The 22,624-nt window shown below is 41.2% G+C and overlaps 1 protein-coding gene across 4 annotated transcripts; it reads right to left on the bottom strand.

Moving 5' to 3' along the window:
- Positions 1 to 11,510: 11,510 nt before the first annotated feature.
- Positions 11,511 to 22,387, bottom strand: KBTBD8 (kelch repeat and BTB domain containing 8). 4 transcript variants are annotated; one of them, XM_074835954.1, is made up of 4 exons: positions 22,072 to 22,387; positions 19,461 to 19,671; positions 17,677 to 18,791; positions 11,511 to 15,136 (listed from the first exon to the last, which is right to left on the bottom strand). In XM_074835954.1, the coding sequence occupies exons 1-4, from the start codon at positions 22,385 to 22,387 to the stop codon at positions 14,673 to 14,675; spliced, it is 2,106 nt and encodes a 701-aa protein (XP_074692055.1). In that variant the 3' UTR covers positions 11,511 to 14,672. The 4 variants fall into 4 exon arrangements, with proteins under 4 accessions (XP_074692055.1, XP_074692053.1, XP_074692051.1 ...); XM_074835952.1 differs by having other exon boundaries at positions 22,155 to 22,171; XM_074835950.1 differs by having other exon boundaries at positions 21,984 to 22,106.
- Positions 22,388 to 22,624: the final 237 nt, after the last annotated feature.

Genomic DNA, 22,624 nt, shown 5'->3' with positions numbered 1-22,624 from the left:
CCCTGCTTAAAAGAATAATTCCCATTACATGAGCAGCAGGCGATCAGCCCCACAGTCCGTCCAGCTCCCCTCTTCTGCAGAGGGACAAGGCTTTCCTGGCTGCTTGCTTCCCCCAAGCCAACAAGCAAACTGCGAGCAAGTGCTTGCAAAGTGACTGAAGTTTCTCCCTACTTAGGGGCAGCAACTCCTCTTGTGCCTGGCACATACCAGGTTAGCAGATTATGCTCAAGAACAACACAGATCAAAGAAGGCATTCACTCATTTGCATTCTTCCCATTTTCCCTGGCCATTAAAATAAGGGTAAAAAGAAAAAAATTATAATCTACATGCCTCTCAGGAGTTAATCCAAAAGTCTCCTCTCAAGGTCAAGATATTAAACCAGAGAGGAAAGGAGTAGGTCCCACAGCAAAGGGTGCCAGGTAGGTGCACCTGCATCTTTGTGGATAAAAGGTGGTTTATTGTCTTTATATATTCCAAACTCAGAAGCAAGTGAAGCTGATAGGAAGGGCATCATCAGAACTAACGGGAAGTAGCAGGCCCAGATATAAGGTGGACACATTTTGCTGGATGTCAGAGGTAGTAGTCAGCTAACTGGGGAGAGAGGGACCTTTGCTTGTCTTGGAAAAAAAAAAAAGGAAATAAAACCACCTTTGGAATAATATAGTGTAATCTGCATCTATTTGAGAGTCCATTGCCTCTTCAGAGATTCAAACTGTGAGTAGGAGAACACTACTGGAACAGTAGAGAAAAAAATATTATTTTAAGCTATTGATGTACCTACAGATATACTCCTGAATTCATGCTTTCCTTCATCTACTTTTACAGCTGTTAAGTGATAAAACTAATAGGGGGCCCTTACGCTACAGGCTTCAAGCTCCCCCTACGTCTGGACACCTGTGGCATGCACAGCAGAGACACGCTATCTCCTCTCCAACCTCAGCAGCTTGCTGGGGCACCCCCAGATTGTGAATTGAACTTACAGCATTAAGAGGAGCTGAAAGACAGTTCAAGAACACTGTATAAATATAATGAGATCTGGTTCGTAAACTCCCAAACTGCCATAAGCATTTATTCCCTGGTCCTCCCATGAAGACATTGTCCCAGAACCTCCTACTTCTTGTTAATCACTTACTGTCTAACTCAAGTTTATCCACTTCTATTTTATAATGGTTTTGTGCTGATAGTGTTATACAGCTCAGAGGCTTTCTTCCCTTCCCTGGTGTTATGCCCCGATGGTTTTACTGAGAGCAATCATATCCCTTTTAGCCTTTACTTCACCTAGGTAAAGAAGCTGTATTTTTCCCCTCTCCTTAACAAGGACCATGGGAACAGAGAACCTACCTTCCTCTGGTTACCTGTGTCTACACGCTGCCCATCATTTTGGTGGCAGCTAAAGGTGGTGAAAAGGAAAACAGCCCCAGCCAAGGAGAATACCACATTGCTTTTGGATGAGATTTCCAGATACATCAGGAAATATAGGGATGAGTTTAGGAAGCCCTCTGTGAAACACTCATCAGACCTCCATTGAAAGTTTTCAATTCCCCCCAAAGATAATTTTTTCCTATCATAACCTTTCTTCACTGCCTTTTTTATCTGAGACTGTTCAGCTCCATTTACATTTTATTTAAGGGAATTTATGTTAGCCCATGGTCAGTGTTGCAAAGGCATCGCTGCTGGTTCTGGAGTCCCTCAAAGGGCTAGAAATTACACTGGAGAAGGATCACTACCTGTCAGTCTCATTCTCACCTTCATCCCTCAGCATCCACTACCAGCCACTGTGGGTGAGGAGGGCTTGTGGTCAGATCCAGTCTAACAGCACGTAGAAACTGCACTGCACACGTGGCTGCAGGCTTTGCCCCACTGAGACCCATTTGACCATACGTTACCATTTACAGCCCAGGATCCTCACTGGAAGATGAGAGGAAGCTGGGGAAGAAGTCCTTTTGCCCTTCAAATTAAAGCCAGTTTACTCCACTGCTTGTCTGGGATTATCACAGGTATGTCTGCACAGGCAAGTCCAAGCAGGCACGACTACTGGTCACGTTTTGAGGTGGCCACGTGCCTGCGAGTGTGGGGCAGGAGCTGTGCAGCCACACGAGAGGCGGGCTGTGCTTGGGGTAGCATGCCTGTCTGGCATGCGTGGAAAGGGGCAGATGAAGAAACCCATGTTGGTCTGTACCCTCACATGAAAGCACTCTTTAAACAGGCCAAGAGCTGCTGCACTCTTCATGTAGTTGCTCCGAGGGCCACCTGGCAAATGCACACATAAGAACTACTCAACTCTTGACATAAAGAAAAACCCCTACAGCCCTAGACCTCTGTCCAAAGCAGATGAGCAAAACCCCGTTGTAACTGGAGGAAACATTGGTTCAAAATGGTAATATTTAATAAACCCAGTCTTAAAGAATTCTAATTTCTACCTGGATAACATCCAGGTACCAAGTTGTTGGGTTTTCTGAGATTCCATTGCTACATCAAGAGAAGACCAACTAAGAAGCCTTTTACAAAACAAAATAATAATATTTTACACTTTTTTTACAATATTTACATAAATATTTTACAACAAAATAATAAATAATAATGAAAGTGTCCTGTTACACTATGAGGGATACTATGTTATGATTTCAGCAGCAAGGAATATTGTACTTGTAAAGTTTCTCCTTTTCTGATACTAAGTCATAAAATGGTCTGAGAAATTCATGGAATATTATTTTTCCATTACAGGCATCCAGAACATACGGAACAAGTTATTCTGATGCAGAATCTATTATCCCCCATCATCTAAATTTTTCCATAGAACAAAATAATTGTCTTTTAGAATTTTATTAACTATACTTCATTACTGTAGGGTGGGATTTTAAAAGGAAACCCAAGTTAAAGAGTAATAGTGGTCATGTTGGAATGATTGACAAGACATTTAAGAGCATTTGTTACTTATCAAATACGCATTTCATTGCACTGTTTCTTTCATTTACAGTTATTATACCAAATTTAGGCCATTCAAATATTATGGAGGATACCAAGCTCCCAAAAATATTGACATATCCTAGTGGTTCTGAAATCAGGCAAAATAAAATTGATTAAGGGGTGAGCACAGTGAGGACACATTTCCTTATTTAACATTATGTTTGGTATTCACAATCTACCAAAGTTCAAGATATGCAAAAATTCTCAGGCCCCTTAAATGCAAATCTTTTTTGGCAGTCCTTTAAAAAGGTTGAGCCTGAACTTTAAATATATTTTCAGGGATTAACAAGAAAGATTATTTTTTATTACCACCAATTCACGCTGCTTGTAAAACTGTGACTAATTGCACACCACCTTTAAAAGTCTCACATTATGAATATATTTGTCCATTTAATTTCATTTTCTGTTTAATGGAAGATTTATTGAGAAGACATTAGCATAAAATCAGATTATGGCATCAGTTTCATTGTCCAGCTTTTCTTTATCAAGGCAAATTCTTACATAACACAGAAAACCAAAGAGAGGAACTGAAGTTAAATGAAAATGTAGTGTACACTAAAAAATAAAAATCACACCAGTTGACTCTTACTTCCCTGACTGTAAAACAAGGCTTCCAGAGGCTGGCTTGGAGGAACTGAACTTTAGGAATTAGTTTAACAGAGTTTAATAGCCTGAGCAACGAACAGACAGTAATGGGATACATTCACATTCTCCCCTTGTTTCTCCTGCGCCACCCCCATGGTCTGTGGAGACATCAGCACTAAGGAGGGCCCAGGACAATTCTCCCGCAGGACATTACCTCTGCCATTACCACCCTCTTAGCCATGTCTTTGTCACCTTAAAGTTTCTCTGCACCAGCCCTCCATCTTCTACAGGTTGGCTCTTAATTTCTTAATTTAATATCAGCTCCTTCTCCAATATCCACTTCAAGGAAATCTTTTACATTTTGATTTTCCTTTTTAATAACTGTTCTCTAAACTGTTTGATGTCCTCTGGGAAGCCCTTGTTTTCTTATGTCAAGGCCCATTTACCTCCAGGACCACGCTTGCTTTTTCCACTCAATATTGTTCAGGCCCTGCCACACCACTGAAGTAAAATTACAGACCTATAATTTTCCAGGTCATATTTAAACAACTGGAGACATATTTCATTTGTTGTTCTCCAGTTGCATTGTGCATGGAATTTCATTTGTCAACTCTTTGAGATCACCCCATCTCACCCTATCTTTGACAGGTTTTATCTTTGCTTTATTCCAAAAAGATTGAAAGCCCCACCTCTTTATTCACCTTTTATTGTAACAGAGGAAAATAATGAGTTACTTTTGCACAGGCATGGTCGGACTCAAACTCACTTGTAGGGCCTCTTATTTCACCCCTGTTTCATTTTTTGTGAAGCTATACATGTCTGGACTTCCAATTTCTCTATCCACCATTCCCTATAGGCTTCCTCTTTATTCCTGCTACTTTTTTAAGAGTTGGTTATTCACTGGGTCTTCTTTATCCACTATTCTTCCCGCCTCTTTAGGAAAGTGGCTGAGGCTACTATCAACAGCTTAAAAAAGAAAGGAATTCCAGGTCTCTTGCACAATCAAGGCCCTTATGTCTCAATCCAGTTGATATTACCAACTTCTTTCCTTAATTTATTGAACTTTTGTCTTTTGGAACCAACACATATGACCACAGTCCTCTATTTCATAAGCCAAATCAACCAGGGACTATTCTTGAACTATACAATTATTTCCTGCAACATTCGTTTTGTTTATTGGTGGGGTTTTTGTTGTTATGTGAGAGCACACCATGACAAGTCAAAACCAAGTCTAATGCAGCTTCACCTATTGACCCAGGGACTGCCTGGTGCCAAACTTCCCTCAACCCAAGCAAGCCACCACACACCAGACATAAAAACTCACTAACCGCCATCCAGTGAGACTGCTCTCTCCTCGGCAGAGGCGGGTACCACTCGGGCTCCCCTCCCTGTGGCACTCCAGTTGCTGGCTCCCCGGCAGCAACCTGCTCAGCTTTTAAAGTCATGTGCTGAACTCTTCCCCCACCCCAGATGCAGCTGAGATCAAAGGTTGAGATCAGAGGCTGTATCCTCAGATGCAAGACCTTCCTGTAACCTGCAACACCCTCTGCCACCCAACCCCTCAAGTTACATCCAAAGGCAACCGCATCCCACATTAACTAACCTTTCATGAACATTGTCCCTTCGCCCACCAGGGACAAATTCAGGGCCAAATCTCCATTTGCGGTGATTGGAGTGCTGACCTCTCTCTGATCTGTGGGTGTTAATAAATTATTTGTCAGATATCCCTTTTCCTTCCTCCCTCTCTTCCCTGTACATATTAACTTATTATTTCTTCGTGACACATTTCTGCAGGCTCTGCTCTCACTCTCCTCACAGGGAATTTGCATACAGAGAGCCCCTATTTTTACCGCATCCTGCTATAACAATTTTAACCTTCTGGCTGAAATTCTCTTGCATGGCCTCTGGGTCACCTAAAAGCCTACATTAGACTTATTTTGATCACTCAAGAACAAATGAAGGGATTCACAGGACACAGCAACACTTATCAGGGGTGAATTTCACCCTGGAGTGAGGGGAGGGGGTACAGAAACTTTCTGAATTTCTTGCCAGTAATCAAGCAGTTGACTTGGACTAGTGAGTGAACAATGTCCACAACGTGAGCCCATGCTTTACAGAGGTTTATATAACCCATTTTCAGTAGGAATGTTTCCACAAGACTTAGGTTGCAAATGCCCATTTGGGGGATTTAAAACATTCCCCTGCTGTGTTTATAATCCAGATGCTGCAATGCACTAAAGCGCTAGAACAAACAGGAAAAAAAAAGCTGACTGTAGGTGGGCCAGGGTAATGTTCTCATCCAATCTGAGTAGAAAACTCAGCAGAAAAGGTAAACAAAGAGAAAAATGATTCATCCAAGCTAACTTTGCAAGTCAGCATCTACTGTAGCCCATGTTTCCTGCCTTGTAGCCACATGCAGTCATCCATGCTATTTCATATTGCCCCAGAAAAAAATATCTTCCTTGCAACAACACAACAAATGCTTAAAACCACACACTAGCTCCCAGTTCACATTAATAAGAAACACTGCTACCAGTGCTACCGCAGCCAGCTCAGATGCTCTTCTCACAAGCACAGGACACACAACACACACACCCCTCCCATTTAGAAGAATTCTTCTACCAGCCAACAGTCACAGCACGCTAGAAAAAGTCTCCAATGGTCAAAAGATAGCAAGATAAATTCTTGGGAGAAATCCATCGAGGGCTATTAAATACAAAGATGCTACTTCTGGCATTGCAGAGTGCAAACTGCTGGAAACTGGGGAGTATTGACAGTTAACTCTGTTCTTGTCTCTCCAGGTATCCACTATTAATTCACTGTCAGGGAGAGAATACCAATTGGACATACCTTGGTCTGATCGATCTTACGGTCCGGCTCTAACTCACTGGTCATGGCTTCTACCAGTTACTCTTTCTAAAAATGATTTACAATCAGAAGTATAACAAGCCTATCTGGTGGTTTTCTGTCTTCTAAAAGGAGTAAATCCTTAAGTGACAGGAGGTCATCAGAAGGTGCCTATTGAAGAGGCTGCAGTCACACAGACCTAGAGTTCACAGGAGTCATTTCTTTCAACACTACACCTTTAGGAATAATGTTATTGTAAAAACTTAATGGCATTGCAGAAGGTGAAATTCCTTAGACTTTTAGAATTAAGTAGCTTCTTCACTGCTGGTCTTTCTTCCAAAAATGTGCTTTCTTCTTTGTTTGCAGACACTTGATAGTTCCCTTGGCTCTGAGTCATTTCAGAACTGTGCTTTATCAAATCAAAACATGAATTTGCCCACGTTAAATTATATTGTCCCTCCTTCCACCTCCGTGTTAATAGCAAGTGCCTAAGTTATAAAGGTTTTCTGCTGATAGTTATTGGGCTGTTACCATTTGTAAGCACTTCAGACACAATAGCAATTCAAACCATTGAGACTGCTTTTCAAAATCACTTTGGAAAAATTTGGTCACCTCCACTGGTGGTTGAGATGGACAAAAGCAGCAGCAGCTCTCCTTTACTATTTCACTGGCCTATGAAAAATTGAAATTTGAATGACTAATCAGATGGCTCTTGCTTCTTAACACTTGCTCTCCAATACTACTTTTGATGTAAAATGTGGTACATCTTTAAGAAAAACAAAATCCAAGTTTGCAGACAATTTAAGCACTTCATTTATTGGCTGTGGGAAAAGGTTAATTTGATATTCACCAAATATTCTTGTCTCTGAACTTCTCAGAATGTTTGAAGAAATCTGTTACTGAAGGAATATTAACAGAATCACACTGGAAGGGTAAAGTAATTAAAAATTTATCTACAAATACTTTTCTGCAGCTGATGCATCATATACCATCTTGACTTCAAATTAATGAAATTTGGAATTCAAGTTTACAGATAATCAAAAGTTATCTACGTATCATAAAAGAGAATCAAAAGTTGGCACAAACCGAGCATACAGTTCATACTTCTCTACATTTGGACTGGACGTTGTCAGCTTTCTACGACAGTAAGAGCTGTAGAACAGAGGTCACATGCAGGTCTAAGGAGACACGGGAACACAGAGAGCATTCTTTTAAATGAATTTATTTGGTACTATTTTGGTTGATGTTTTACAGGTATGTTATTATTGCTAGTACTCAGTGACACTTAAAAGATCTAAATAAGCACATACTGTCTTTTAACAGGTCAGGTTCCACACTTTAAAGAGAGTAACTGAGGCTGTCAGGGCACACAGCCTCCTGTTGTGGCTGCGGGGCCAGGCGAGGTCCTGGCCCACAGCTGCAGGAAGCGGTAGGATGTAGGAGCAACCTGTGACCTACTTTTATAGAATTGCATGCAGCAGTGGTCCCTCCATGCTGGGAAGGCCTCACCATCACTCAGGTACTATAAAGAGCATGACATCATGCTTTATCTATTTCCCTTTTGTTCCTCCTCAGGCAAATCTATGCCTTCTTTTCTCAAAGCTTATGACATGCAGGAAGCTGCCTAGCCCTTCAAAAACAGTCAAACCCAGCCAAATGTTCACTAAGTGGGGATTTTCAGCATTTTTTTTCTATGAGGAAACACAGTGGGGTTTCATACATGTGCTCGATCACGCTCACTATCTGCCACCACACACACCTCAACTTCTGAGATGTGTCTGGTTTAAATTACATTCCGTGGAGAGCCAAAGCGTTCAAAGATGTAGAGTCTGTACAGGTTTTGTGTGCAGTTAGTTGGCTAAAAAGGAAAGAGATCCCACTGTCACCTCCCATAAGGGAAAGCTGCCAAACTCAGCTTTTGTTATGCTTCAGAAAATCCACTATGGAGAGATACATTAGAAATCAGTTAGGTTTTGCTAACTTGTTAAACCATAGCTTGATCACATAAACTTAGCTAAAGTTAATAAATACCTGCCTCTTACAGTGGATATTTGCATTATTATTTGTGTAAAGTACAGAAACACGTAAGTCAGCAGTGCGGCATGCAGGACCTTAACTAAATGTTAAGAAAGGGGGGAGGTTCAAGCTTTGCTGGTATAACTCTTCCCCCTCTGAGAGACAGAGAGGGGAGTACATGTTGCAAAGAGACAAGGAGAAAGCAACAGCTGGGTGGTTATTTCTCCACCTGTTGACTGCATGTGAGTGCCCAACTGAGATATTCCCCTGCATGCAGCATACGTGAGCGCAATTCTTCACAGCCTTGGGGCTACGAAGAACCAGAGCATGAGTTCATGAAAGTGGACTGCCATGGAACAAACCTGGTGGAATATTTCATTTAAGTAATACTACTTTATTTCAGGGGGTGGGGGTGTTTTTCCATTCCTCCAGCAAATGCTTCAAAAATAACATGCCTTGCTTCCCAAAGGATGTCTGAAAGGAAAAACAACATGGCCAGAAAAGAATTCCACCCTCCCCCAGGACAGAAACAATCTCCCAAGTGTCCATCTATTTCTCTCTTCAAAAAATACATCAGAATTTACTTTAGTGTCCAAAAAAGGAAAATCACCTTTGACACTTAGAGGCTATAATCATTTGCAAAACTGACAAAACTGCTCCCTTAGTTAGCTGGGAGCCCTCCTAGTACCTGAATAGGTTAACTTGACCATGCAAAGTTCTCTCATCCGTTGACGTGCATAACTTCACGTGATAATGCATGCCAAGCATTAAGATTTCACAACAGTTACTAGGAAATTTGGGGCACTGAGGGACAATTCAATTATCTATTTTTTTGCCATGAGAGCAAAAGAGAAATTAGAAAATCAAAGAACATGGTCTAACTACTCCTGTCCAGTTTTGGCCCTGGTCCCTCTCCCTGGCTATTACAAACCTAGAGTGCCTTGTAGATATGACTTTGATGACTTAGCTGAAAGTTTGCAGACATCCCCATAAACATGTTTTATAAACCAGATAACAGCTACTACTAACTCATAGACAACCTGACTGTTTTTTGAAGGAGCCATGAGCACTGCAGCAAAGGATGTATCTGAAGAGCAAGGCACTCACTGAGGCTTCTGCTACAACTGCTCAGTTCGGTTTCTTTTCCCCTCCAGTTAAAAACCCTTAAGGAGATAATTCCAGTTAGCTTCTGAAGCATTAGCTTTGTCCAAACTGCAGACCCCAAGTTAATTTGAATTGTCCTCAGGAAGCCGACACAGTTTGCTTAGCTTTTTCTTGAAGTCTTTTGTTATTATGCTTTAATATAAATTTTTGTCTTGGGGATCACATAGGGAGGTCTCTCTTTTTTTGTTCCTGACAGCTTCAGCTCTTTTTTGATTTCTTTAAGTCGCAACAGTTCATTACATACTAGCATTTTGCAAAACCATCACTTGGCACTAGAGGATCTTTCCTTATAAGTTTGTAGAGTTTTGGACAGAGCAAAGGTGCTCCAAAGGAGACAGCAATCAGGGACACTCAGGTTAGGATGCTTTTACCATTCAAGTATTGGGTAGCTACAACTGCAAACTCCATACTGGGGATGGACAATTTGAACTCTCAGTTACTATTTTATTAGCAAACTCCAGAGACAGCATGAAAGTAGAGCCAAATCTAGTTAGACCTGTCTGCCTAACAGCAGCCATTAGTATTTCATGGCCCCAGCTGAGTCCTTGGATGTGGAAGCAAGTAGAAAATGCATACAGTTTAGTGTGTGTTGTTGATTTATTCAGCCCACTAAAATAAGTTAAACAGCAAGCCTACCTCTGTGCTGGCTTCATCACTTTTTCTGCTAGCTCTTCAAGAGGATGTGTCCCTGGTTTTTAACAGAGCAGTTGCAGATCTGGACAGGAACGCTGGAAGGCAAGCAGTGCCTCTGCTCTGCTAGCTAATTTCTCCAGAGAAATCATCCCAGCAACAGAAGGGCTGTGAACAGAAAAGATACCAAGATGGTCCTGTACATGTTGTCATAGGTTGGAGGAAAGGAGCTCAAGTATAAGAGGAACAATGCTGTGATCACACAAAATAAACCAGTGATTACACAAAGAGCCTGGGACCCTTGGGTGCTGTAACTGGAGAGCTGCAGGCTGCTCTTCGGTCTGACTGGAGGGGCTGTACCATCCCGAACCAGTGACCAGGAGCGTGGATCAGTTAGCACAAACTCACCCAAGGTTAGGATCATCCTGCAGCAGTCTCCAGAAAGGTGGGTACCGCACCGCATAGCTCACAAGCAGGCCGCCACAACAGCCAACCCAGCCCAACACTGCTCACCTGTGCCAGAGTTCATCTGAAGATACACAAGCACCACCAGACCAGACTCCTGAATCACTTCTGCCGTGACTAAGTGGCCCAGTGAAGCCTTCAGATCACACCCTGACAAGTTTACAGGCTGGGGCTGAGGGGGTGGCGGGGTGGAAATAACACCTGCAAGAACCTGTCAACAGGAGCACCTTCCCAAGAGAACTTGATGCAATGACAGCATCACCGCTGAAGTCCTTAGTCTCTGAAAGAGAACAAAGGTTCTTGAATAAAAAGTATCATTTACAGGCAGATGTACTAAGCGCTATCACTAATCAGAAGCCATATATAATTCTGGAGTTTTGCTTAAAACAGCTCAGGAAGAGGAGGCCTCTCGTTCTCAGCTCTGCAGCAGACTCCTTTGCAACCACATTACTGCTCTCTCCGTCCCTTTTGCCACCTGGGAAGTAACTTCCCTCCTAAGTGAGGATGCTGGGAAATCCAGCACAAAGCATTCTGGGGCTTTCCAATATACAGACTGGAAAGCCCTGCCTGACATTCTTGCTGGGATGTCAGCTCCAGCCAAAGACAGGGAGGAAAGGAAGAGGAAAGAAACAAGAACAAGACAACAAAGCAGAACAAAGCACCTTCCACCTCAAGCAACCGTGTAGTGCTGCCTTAAAAAAAGTGACATTACGTACAGCTGAGACACACAAGTGCAGAAATAGAACTGAACAAGCATCAAAGAGATACATCATTGGGTTAATTTTCAGAAATCTACTAAAATGCAAGAGATTTATCACACCACCAGTTGAACTCCATTGTATTTCAACAATAGGTTTATTTTAAGAAACATAACATGACATTAAGTAAAAATGCAAAATTGTGCAATTATGGCAAAATGTTTAAAAATCCACACATTTGCCCTCATAGGACTACAGTACTTCTTACTAACATACCTGAGCACTGAATGTTGGATGCCATTTCTAAACAGCCTTACGAACAGGGAGCTCTTCGATTTCTTGTGGAACACACACACACACTGCATGTTTGGTGCACCAAAACTGCTTTTAGTTATTCTAAATTTTACCGATGGAATCAAGTGGAAATTACAAAATGTTTCCTTCTAAAGTAACTAATAATTTTGGAAAAGAGATTTACACTCATGTAAGTCCTTACAACACTAGAAATTCATTTAATAAAGGGAAATAAATGAATGCAGAAAAAATACCAACTGGGGAAAATGCACAGATTACTGTTTAAATATTATCAGTACCTTTGGTGCATTTTTTTTTTTTGTGCTGTGCAAGTTTACTTAAGCCTGACTCTAAAGCAAAACTTTACCAGGAATCTGACTTTCAGCAAAATGTAGAAGCATTTAAGAATTGGCAAAATGTCACAGCTACGTTACTGTCTCAACAAACTCCTCATGCACAAGATTTAGTATATTCTACTCCCATGGCAAGTTCCAGGATTTAGCTTTTAAACACATTACAGACTTGGATCACACCCTCAGTTTGAATGGTTAAACAGAATGGAGATCTTCGTACTTTAGTGCAGATAAACAAAATTAACAAACCTACTGCAGAATTAACCACAGCATATTGTACTTCTATACATCACATGACCAGTCAATTGCTAACTCAATTCTATTTCATAGTTTCAAGTAATATATTGAAATTTGTTCTACTAAATAAATATAGAAGATTGTCAAAAAGCAGCAAGAAGTCTTGTAAATATTCAACCAAGCTTAAAAAAAAAAGAAAAAAGTTACATAACACTTTGCAAAAAAAATGGTTTTACACACAAATGCAACACTGTTAGGGAGGGTGCTTCAGAAAGCTTGCAGCTAGAGGCCTACAACAGCGCAAAGAGAGCTAGCCAAGGACTAAGGATAATTTTTAAAATGAAATTAGTTGTACTTTTAAAAAAAACTCTTATTCTTGGCTATGGATATATATAAAACAGTATCCAGAAGAAAACTAAACAAAGGAACACACCTCAACACTGTAGGAAAATGCAGTCTTAGCAAGAATTGTCAACTTCAGCTTCAGAAAAAAAAACAATCAGGCGCTCGCATTTGAAAGAAGCAGTTTGGTGAATCTCTGGAAGATGAGGTATGTAATGCAAAGAGGCATTTTTCTTGTTATCCTTTTCATTTCACAGTTTTTTTGTTTGTTTTTGCCTTTTAAACATTTTGTGCAAGAATTAAGAAATAGAACCAGGGGAGTATTTTCATGTATTAGAAAGATCCCATTTGGAAACAGTAAGACCACATAGTAAACAAACATTATCCAAATCCTCAGCCATGCCAGGGGGATAAACAATGAGCTAAATATTTGGCTTACTGAAATATCAGCTGTTAAGCCAGATAATGGTAAGCACTTACAGTCCGTGATGGCCACTGCCATTTCAAGTTACCTGGTTTACTTAGGTCAACCGAGAAAATAGGGAAGAGTAAGATAACATACAGCTCTGCAAAAATTAGAGCTGTAAACAAATTAAACCTGGCAAGTTTCAGCTGATACGAGTTTTAGGATTCATCTTTTCCCTTTTAAATCCAGTTTTCACTACTGAAAGTAGAGGCTGAACTCTGAACTTATTTACTTAAAAATAAGCTAAATGTTAAATACATAGAGAAAAGTGTTGCAATATATTGGATCCCTATTCAGTATTTGCATCTAAGATTATTTAAGCCATGGACACTTATTGCCAATTTTGCTTTAATACACTGGATAATTAAGACAGCTCAGTAGTGCAAATTTTCACATTATAGATCAGAATGAAATAGAAGATATTTGAGGGCCTGACTGCAGGGAGAAAAGAAAAACAACTTGTAAAAGTTAAGCCACACTTTTCCAAATTACTGGAGCACATGCCAACTCTGCACGTAGCACTGTACTTTAGTGGAGACAGAATGAACACTCCACACAAAAAGAAAAAAAAAAAAATCAATATTATTAAGGCCATATCCTGTCACCATTCTGTGCAAGAATACCACTGCAGTAAAAATGTTATGTTAAAAAAGACAATATGATGACAGGACAGGGCCTGAAGACAGACACACACTCCATGAAAAATAACAGGCTGTCTTAAAGAGCAGCATAAGGCTAGCCCATTTCAGACAAGTATTAAAAATGTACTAGCACCATCAACTTTTGGGTTAGAGCCCTTTATGGGATGAAAAAAAAAAAAAGGTTTTAAGCAGTGTCAAAAAAAATATTTTTACAGCACTACATCTATGTGGCAGAAAATAGGTGTTGGGATTTCCACTCCCCCTCCCCCCATCATTAAGCTCAATTTTAACAAAAACCCACAGACAGGAAGTGGTACAGTAATCTGAACAGGCCTCCGTCTGGGGCAAAGGTACTCCATGTTCCAATTCTGACTTGAGTTTTTCCTCCCAAATTGTAGTGCACAAACAACATCAAACATCTTAGCAGACTTCAAAAACAGTACAAAAAAAAGATCATTATGAATCAGGATCTACCATTCCTCTATGTACTTGCAATCTAAAATAAAAAAGAAAAAACAACTTAGTGATATTGCCTCAAATTTTACCCGTATTTAAAAAAAAGAGAAAAAGAAGAAAAGTCACTTCAAAACATCTTGGACATCCTTAGCTATTAATGCTAGATTTTCTTTCACTGTAGTGCATAGTTATCCTGGCTCTTCCACTTAATTTGCTCTTACCACAAAAACACCCCTCTAGTATGACATGATTAAGTGTTTACCAGAAAAAAAATGCTGATAATTGCACTTTGTAACCTCCTTCTCATTTCCCAGGAAAATATCAGTAAATATGAAACTGAACCAGTAATTCCCTCCCCAGACTGCAACCTTTAAAGAGCACCCATCCCCATATACAAAAAACTGTCTGTTTCAGCTTACAATAAATACTGACAGAATTTCTTTGTTTTCTTTTAAGACATGTTTTCTCTAGCATCAGATTACCACTGAAAGGCCTGTTACTGAAAAAAAAATTAAATAACTTTCTGAAGACACTGCGGATACAATTTAGCAACAACACATTCAAAATGCCGGCCTAAATCCCAGAGCCTATCTGGAGTCTCGTATACTTTTTGCCATTGGTCAGTAACCTCATCATACTGGTAGAGTGAATTCTTCCTGCTGGTTCTGAAAACATGTTCTTCAACAGTGACTTGAGTAGCTCTGACAAACAGATGGAGTTTATTTTTGAGGAGTACAAGTTTTATATACGGATTAATGGACTGATCACACGGGAAGTCTTTTTTTCGAGTCCACTTATTTTGTTCAATGTCATAGGCCTCTACGGTAAACATACGTTGATGGTTTCCACAGGTTCCAGCTATGTAGTAGATGGAGTCATTGTATACAGTTGCCAAGCCTTGGATTCTAGGCACAGTCATTGGGGTCAAAAATCCCCAGTAATCCTTCTGAGGATCATAGCAGAGAAAAAATTCCCCTGAAAAGAGAGAGGAAAAATAAAAACATAACTTATGCTTCATTTCCAGAACAGCAATTCTGCAGCTACTAAAGTTTCAGGTATGTTCTTCCACAGACAGAAACGGTCTACCAATTTTTAAAAGCTTTGATCCCATCACAAAAAACCTAGCACCATCGCCTGCTTTCTTCCAAGTGCATTACAAAAATATTAATAGCATGAGTAAGAACTACTCTGAGCTTCTATTCCAACTGAAGAAGGAATTTAAAACATATCAGAAATACAGTGTTTTACATATTTCCTGGCTATCCTTTACTACTTCTAAACCATGCTTAATAATTTGGGACAAAACACTTCAAGATTCCAGTCCTGAAACATCCGAAGTATTTGTTTTGTTCTTTAACATCTTCATAACATGTCATCTACAGACCATGGAGTCTCAGAATTCAGTGCTTGAAAGTTGTTAAATCTGAGCAAATAATCGTGTCTGGTACTACACAGATTTTGAAGCTACTTGTATCAGGTGGCTGGGTTACACATTAAGGTGGATTTGCTTAAAAGGATGCCAGGTGAATACTTGCATGAAGCTACTGATTCATCATTAGTTTTGCGATTAGATTATAAAACCTCTCTTCTGTTGACTGCACAGAGTAGCAGCTACAGACCATAGATAATGGAAGTTCCGATGACTGAAAGCTCATGCTCTGCAAACTTGATGAAAAGAACACGGATAAAAGCCACCTTGTCTTTTGTGAAGCCCAGGGGAAGAAAGGTCTAACATTTGCCAAATATTAGCATAACTCAAATTATAAATAATTTTACATGGCTATTTTAAGAATTTTAACCAAGCTGCTGTGTAACCAAGCACCTCAAGTATAACAAAGAATACAGAAATACAGTAAAATGGGTGGAACATAGCTCAAGAGATTAAGTCTTACAGATAATACATTTTTTGATTATTCATTTTTGTTCCACAGTGTAATCTCCTACGACTGATGCTGGCATTCTGTTGGCATTTTAATACTCTCATCAATCTTTATTGACTACTTCAAACTTATGAGCTTTCTCTAGAAAAATTACTGAAAGTTAACTTTGTTATACTACTTCAGTGCAACTCAATCAAGGTTTTATCTACCACACTCAAATAGAAAAGTTGCCTATTTCCCATCACACAAATCTTTATAATTTGCTGGTTAGCACAGTGAAGCAGCTTGCTTAGTTATGGGAGCACTGAGTTGTCGTTTAAACCACTGAAGCATAGAATTAGTGCAGCTAAAATTTGTAAACCAGATGCACTCTTATTCTATAGGTTATAATAATATCCATTTTTCAGCAGTTCTAAAAACATTTAAAGGATGAATGAATACTCTACTAAGTTAAATATTCTTCAGCATTCCTTTTAACCATCTAAAGCAGACGTCTGACCCAACAGAAGAGATAGACTGAGAGAACTTGCTAGTGTAACAGACATATTTAAAGCCACAGTTAAGCCTGATACAGAAACAACAAAAGAAGATGACAACTCTCTGCAAATCCTGTGGAAGCCCACCAACCTTACTGAGTGGCAGGAATGCAAAGTCAAGAAATCAGGTTGACTTCTTCCTGTAAATAACAATGACCTTACAGTATTCTCTAACCTGTTTCTTTCCTGTGGTCCAGCTTTGCAAGGAGAGTGACCCAAAGAGGGAGCTGGTATGGATCCAAGACCCCAACTTCTGCAGGTGTTTACACAGAGGTGGCCCTTAGCAAAACATAACCAAGACACCCACCTCCTCCTTTCTTTCTAGTTCTTGGGACTCTTACTACAGCCTCATAGCCCAGTCTCAGCACTTTTAAGTGTAGACTGCTATATGGCTCATGCATACACACAAATATGTATTTTATATTAATCCCATAAATAAAGGGAAGAATAAATCTGATCTATCCCCATAACGAGATTTTTTATGCATTTAAGAATCAATATCTAATACACCAGTAAGTCTGATCATTTACTGGAAGGACATAAAGGCAGTACTATAATTACTGACCAAAGAAACAGTGTTAACTAGGAAGAGAGAAACCATCTTTCTCAGTTACCAGGATGACTTCAAAAAGCAGGGTAAGGCAGGAAAGGAAGGCCTTGTACTTTTACATGTCACCAAGAATACAGACACCAAGAATTTTCACAGGTTTAGCTAAACAAAACAGCAAGTGCTTTTTTACAGGACAGTATCTTTTCTTCAACTGTAGTGCATTTCAGATAAAGAAGATTTAATAAAGAATTTTCACAGAAAAATTTAATACTGTCCTGCTGGCTTAGAACACCACCAAAACTGCTGTTTGTGCAGTAACTCAATACCACAACTTAGTGACACATTCCCAGGGCTGGAGAACTTCAGGACCAACCTCCCTCTTCCTCACCCACAGCTCTCCCTAGCCTTCCTCCCACTCCATTGTCCCAGGACACTCCTCAAGTGTCCAGTAAAGTTGGGTTTTCTAAGGTGCTTAAGAGAGCGCAGACAGTTGGACTGAACAATACCCACTTCCAATAAAACACCACATAGTCAGTCAAGCCACCTTACCCTGTAAAACATAGATGTTATCCTTATATTCCACAGCACTATGAAACTCCATTGCTACAGGCATTGGACAGACAGCTGTCCAACAGTTCTCTCGGCTGTCATAACACTCCACAGACTTGAGTGAGTTTCGCCCATCTCCTTCATAAACGCGACCACCTATTGCATACAGTTTACCACAGCAATGAACCAATTTGCAGCCTATTCTGGCTCGCAACAAAGGAGCTTTCGGAATCCACCTATTGCCAGAGTGATCATACATCCAAAAATCACTCTCTGCTCTGTGGTCAATGGAGACCTCGCTGCTGCTTGGTCTGTAACCACCCGCAATATAAATATCGTTATCAGGAGATACAAGAATTCCAACCTCCCTCAAGTCATTTGGTGGCTTGCATAGTTTAAACACTCTCCCTGTGACCGAATCTAAACAAGGCACTGTTTGCTTCTTTCCTGAGTGTTTGTGGGCAGCATCAAAGCATATGATCATTTCAGAAGCGGTCATTCCAAGCCGTTGTGTATAGCCATTGGCACTATGTTGTCCCTTTTGTACACAGCTTTTGGCCATAGCCTGTGCAAACATGGGAGGGATTTTCTCTAAAAATGTCTCTTCCAACAGAGGCATACGGATGCATTTGGCAAATATTTCTGGAAGGTGCACTTCTCTCTTATTTTGTTCATGCTCAAACCACCTTATAATGCTGTCATAAACATGTTCTTCTTTGTCTACATTTAAATCATCACTGTCGAGTATACTTATCAGTTGGTCTTTTCTCAACTGAAGAAATTCTTGCTCTTTGGTGACACTCAGAAACTTTTTACGAATGTAGTCTTGCGATCTGTCTTTGAGTTCCTGATGACCATAGTGATCAGCAAAGATAAACACCCCAATGGAGTTCTGTGGGTCCAAATGACTGATCATATATTTAGCACACTGGTCTTGTATGGAAGGGATCTGGAAGATACTAGCTGCAGTGAACAAAGCTTGAACGTTGGCCTCTGTCAGCATTACTCTGGAGGTATATGCATAGTTCAATACTAAATGCATTGACTCTGCTTCAACACCAACTATACGAACTTCCTTCTGGGTACTCTCTGTAAGGCCGCTAGTGAACATAGATCTACAAAAGAAAAAATATTTAGCAGTTTATTTGTAATTACCTTCTAACTACAGGTATAAGAAATTATATTGTACAGCTAATCGCAATGCATTCGCCCTTATATCAGCACAAATACTTTTATCACTGATGTTACACTGTCCTGTTTGGGTACCTAAATTTAAGATCAGTTCTAGACTTACTGAAACAAAAGTGGCAAGCTGGAATTTCTTGTTTAGTTATCTCCCTAACCCCCTATTAAAATTTAGTCAGTTTACAAACAAAGCTCTTGACATAGCCAAGTCTTTGCACTCAACTTTCAACATGTTATTCCATGTGCATATTCTAGCACACCAGAATATATAACTTTCAAAGGAAACAAGTAGTTTAACTATGCTGTTACTGTATCCAAGATACCCTCAATACTGGAGGCATTTTTGTTTTGTTTTGTTTTTTTAAATAGCGTTACATTTTCTCCAGTGAAACTCTCCTTTGATAAACAGACACTGATAATTCATTGATCTTAAAGAGAACAATAATCTTTATGTACTAGGTGCATTATATTATCAATAGTTAAATGGAATATTACTATAATGGAATATTAGTATAGGTGTAATTTTTTAAAATTTTCATTTAACAAAAATAAGTTATAATTCTGCTTTTGATCACCACTAGAACAATGGACTATTGTACCTGAAATAAGGACTGATTGCAGCAAGAACATTCCTATGACAGGAGAATGTTTTCCCATGATCCACTTCCACTACGATATCCGTCAGTTGTCCTTCATCATACATGGTTTTAAGCTGTTGAAGAATACTACAAGCATGGAAGGGGTCCATCCCGCTGCTGACTGTGTTTGAAGAAGGAATTCCGTTCAGTGTTTGTGAAAACTTACTTGGTTCTACAAAGCAAAATTGAAACTGTTTAACAAAAAACAGACAAACAGCCCCCCGCCCCCCCCCAACAAGAACTAGCACAAATTAATATTCCGTACTTTCTCACTGTCACCATCCATCAAGAGCAGGTCTAAACTTTACATCTTTACTGACCCTTGAAAATGTATCTCAATATCTTTTTCCCTTTTCCCAACGTGCATGTAGTTTACTGTTAACCTATAAAATTATATTCATTAATATTAAGAAAAAAATCATATAAATAGTTCATATTTATTACATATCACTTGGGAAGGGGGAAATTAAGTCAAGAATTACAATGCTTACTGACTTATAAAATGGGAAAAACAAAGAATGCATGAAATAACCCCCCAACCTTCATCACCATTACGCAAGTCTGTATGTACTTAACTCCACACTGAAACAGGAACTGACTACTAACGTACACGAGTGATGGTTAATAGTGTAGACTCATGAAACAGCCCTGATAAGCATGTCAGACAACAAACTTAAATTCAAATAAATTTGTGTATAAGGTTACATGTTTCTCTTTACAAATAAGATACAATTATCATTTAAAATTACTCAGGTGTGAATGAGCTCGCGTATCATTGTGGAAACATATGAAGTGGAGCATATGCTTCTAAGTAACACGTGATATGGCTAATGAAGTAAATCCCAAAGTGAAAATTGAGCAATATCTCAAGCACAAAAATCTGTTTCGTAACAGCAACAAATTTTTTACCAACAACAACAAAGGAGAGCTCAAAAGAAAAACATTAGGTGGCAAGAGCTGCAAATCAGGTAAAGCTGCTGACTGCAACAGAGAATGCTTCCAACAAATTTTGGGCAACACAAAGGGGCAAAGAGGATAGCGAACAACAATGTTGATGATGAATAGGAGATTTAAACTCTAACTCGTGGTGATATACAGCAGTTACAATTTCTCTTACTCAGAATTCAGACACAGCTTTGAGCACAGTCACAATTGAATCAGTAGGGATCTACTGTTGGGCACACATTTCCCATGGCAGGCTTGGGGCCAAATATTGTCAGTGTCTCTTCAAAGTACTGTTAGGAAAAGTCTTCAAAACACTTTTTTTTTTTTCCCCTCAAATACTTAAATAAGTAAATACTTAAAGTAAATACTTAAAGGTAAGATCTACAACAGGGGAGTTTATCACAGTAACTGAGTTCCAACATACAAAACTAACCAATCATTAGGGAAGGTGAGAATTCGTACTTGAACTTGTTTAGAAACAACGTTAATCACTAGCAAGCAAATTCCAAGTAAATAATACTTTGCTAGATCGGTTCCAAGGCTTCCTACCTAGCAACACCTTGATGTACAAGAGAACTCTCAAGTAGCTCATTCCAGAAGAGTTTAATTCACTTTCTAACAGTGGAAAAGATGCAAAATAGTTCCTCTCTGACTCTGCCAGTCACTTGGGCAATGAGCACATGCAATCAAGGCAGCTGCCAGTGCTGGAATAGATACTCGTCCCTATATTCCAGTTTTTCTATTCAGTTCTTGACACTACACACATTACAGCTTTCACCCCATGAAACCTTCCCAGTCACTTTAATCACCTTAATTTTCTCCCTCCTGCCCCAAGCATCTTTTTCCTCTATTAATATTCCTCTCACTTGCACCTCAAAATGTTATGTCTGTTCCTCCAACATCACCCCAAAATACTCTCTACATTAATTTCTCAGGCACCCTTCCCTTCTCCACTCCCCACATGTTCACCTTCACAAAACCCTTTCATCATGGATAGCCCCACTCCTCCCTCTCGACTCAGCTCCCCTCACGCAGACCACAGTGCAGGGGTGTCCCTCACAGGAAACCCTCCTTCCACCCTAACAAAGCCCACTGCACACCTCCCCTCAGAGGGCACTGCTCTCTCCCCTCTCTCAGGGGCACTCTTACCTCACAGCCCTGACCCCCCTCCCCCACAGACACCTCCCAGGCACCCTCCTCTGCTATCACCTTCCCCATCCGAAAGCGACACCCCCACACTGGAGGCCCCTTAGCCAAGCACCCCTGCCCCTCACAGTCACCCCTCAGCCCAGGGACCCCACGCACCCCCCCTCCCTCACACGGTGCTCCCCAAGGACACCCCCTCCATGAAGCACCCTCCCCGACGCCCCTCAGCAGAGAGGCCGCAACCCCCCTCCTCTGCGTGCCCCCCACAGAGACACCCCTCAACACACAGGCCCTAACAGCCCTCAGCAGCGACCCCTCCCCGGGCGCCCCACCCCACAGGCCGCTCCCCCGCTTCAGCCCATTCCCCTGTCCCGCTGGCCCGGCCGCACCGACCTCCTAACGCTGCCATTCTCGGGGCCCCGCTCCGGCAGCGGGAGAGGAGGGGAGGGGGGGTGGGGGGCGGCCCGAAAGGAAATGTCACCGGCGCTGCTTCCCCTGCGCCGCTTCCTCTCCGCGGCCCGCTTACTCCCGCGGAAGCCAACCCCGCTCCTCGCACCCACCAACCTGAGCCGCGCGGATTGGCCGCCGCCCCCAACGCCTGCCGGGAAATGTAGTGCCGGCCCCGGCGGCGCCCCGCCCCTGGCTCGCGGGGCATGCTGGGAGCTGTAGTCGTTCCCCCCCGGGGAGGGGAGTGCCTGGGAGTTGTAGTTCCCAGCAGGCGGCGGCGGCGGGGGGGGGGCGGGCTCTGCCCGTCGCGTAGCAACGGGGAGGTGGGTGCCTGAGGGCGGAGCGGCCATTTTGGGGCCCTCCGGCAGCGGCGTGTGGGCAGCGCTCAGCATCTTGTGCCAGAGTGCTGGCCTCGCCAGGAGCACCCAGCAGAAATGGCCTCGCCACGTAAATAAATCCCCGCCCCACCCCCCAGTTCCTGCTTTTTTAGGCCTTGCACTGCCTCTGCCGTCCATGCTGACCTGCACCTCCTGGGGCAAACCCTCCCAAAGGGGAACAGAGGTGACACCCACAAACTGTCTGCCCAG

Source organism: Strix aluco, chromosome 11 (assembly GCF_031877795.1).
Source record: "Strix aluco isolate bStrAlu1 chromosome 11, bStrAlu1.hap1, whole genome shotgun sequence".
NCBI classification, from domain to species: Eukaryota; Metazoa; Chordata; class Aves; order Strigiformes; family Strigidae; genus Strix; species Strix aluco.
Note: the sequence above shows the minus strand (reverse complement) of the source record. Positions and strands in the feature narration are given on the sequence as shown.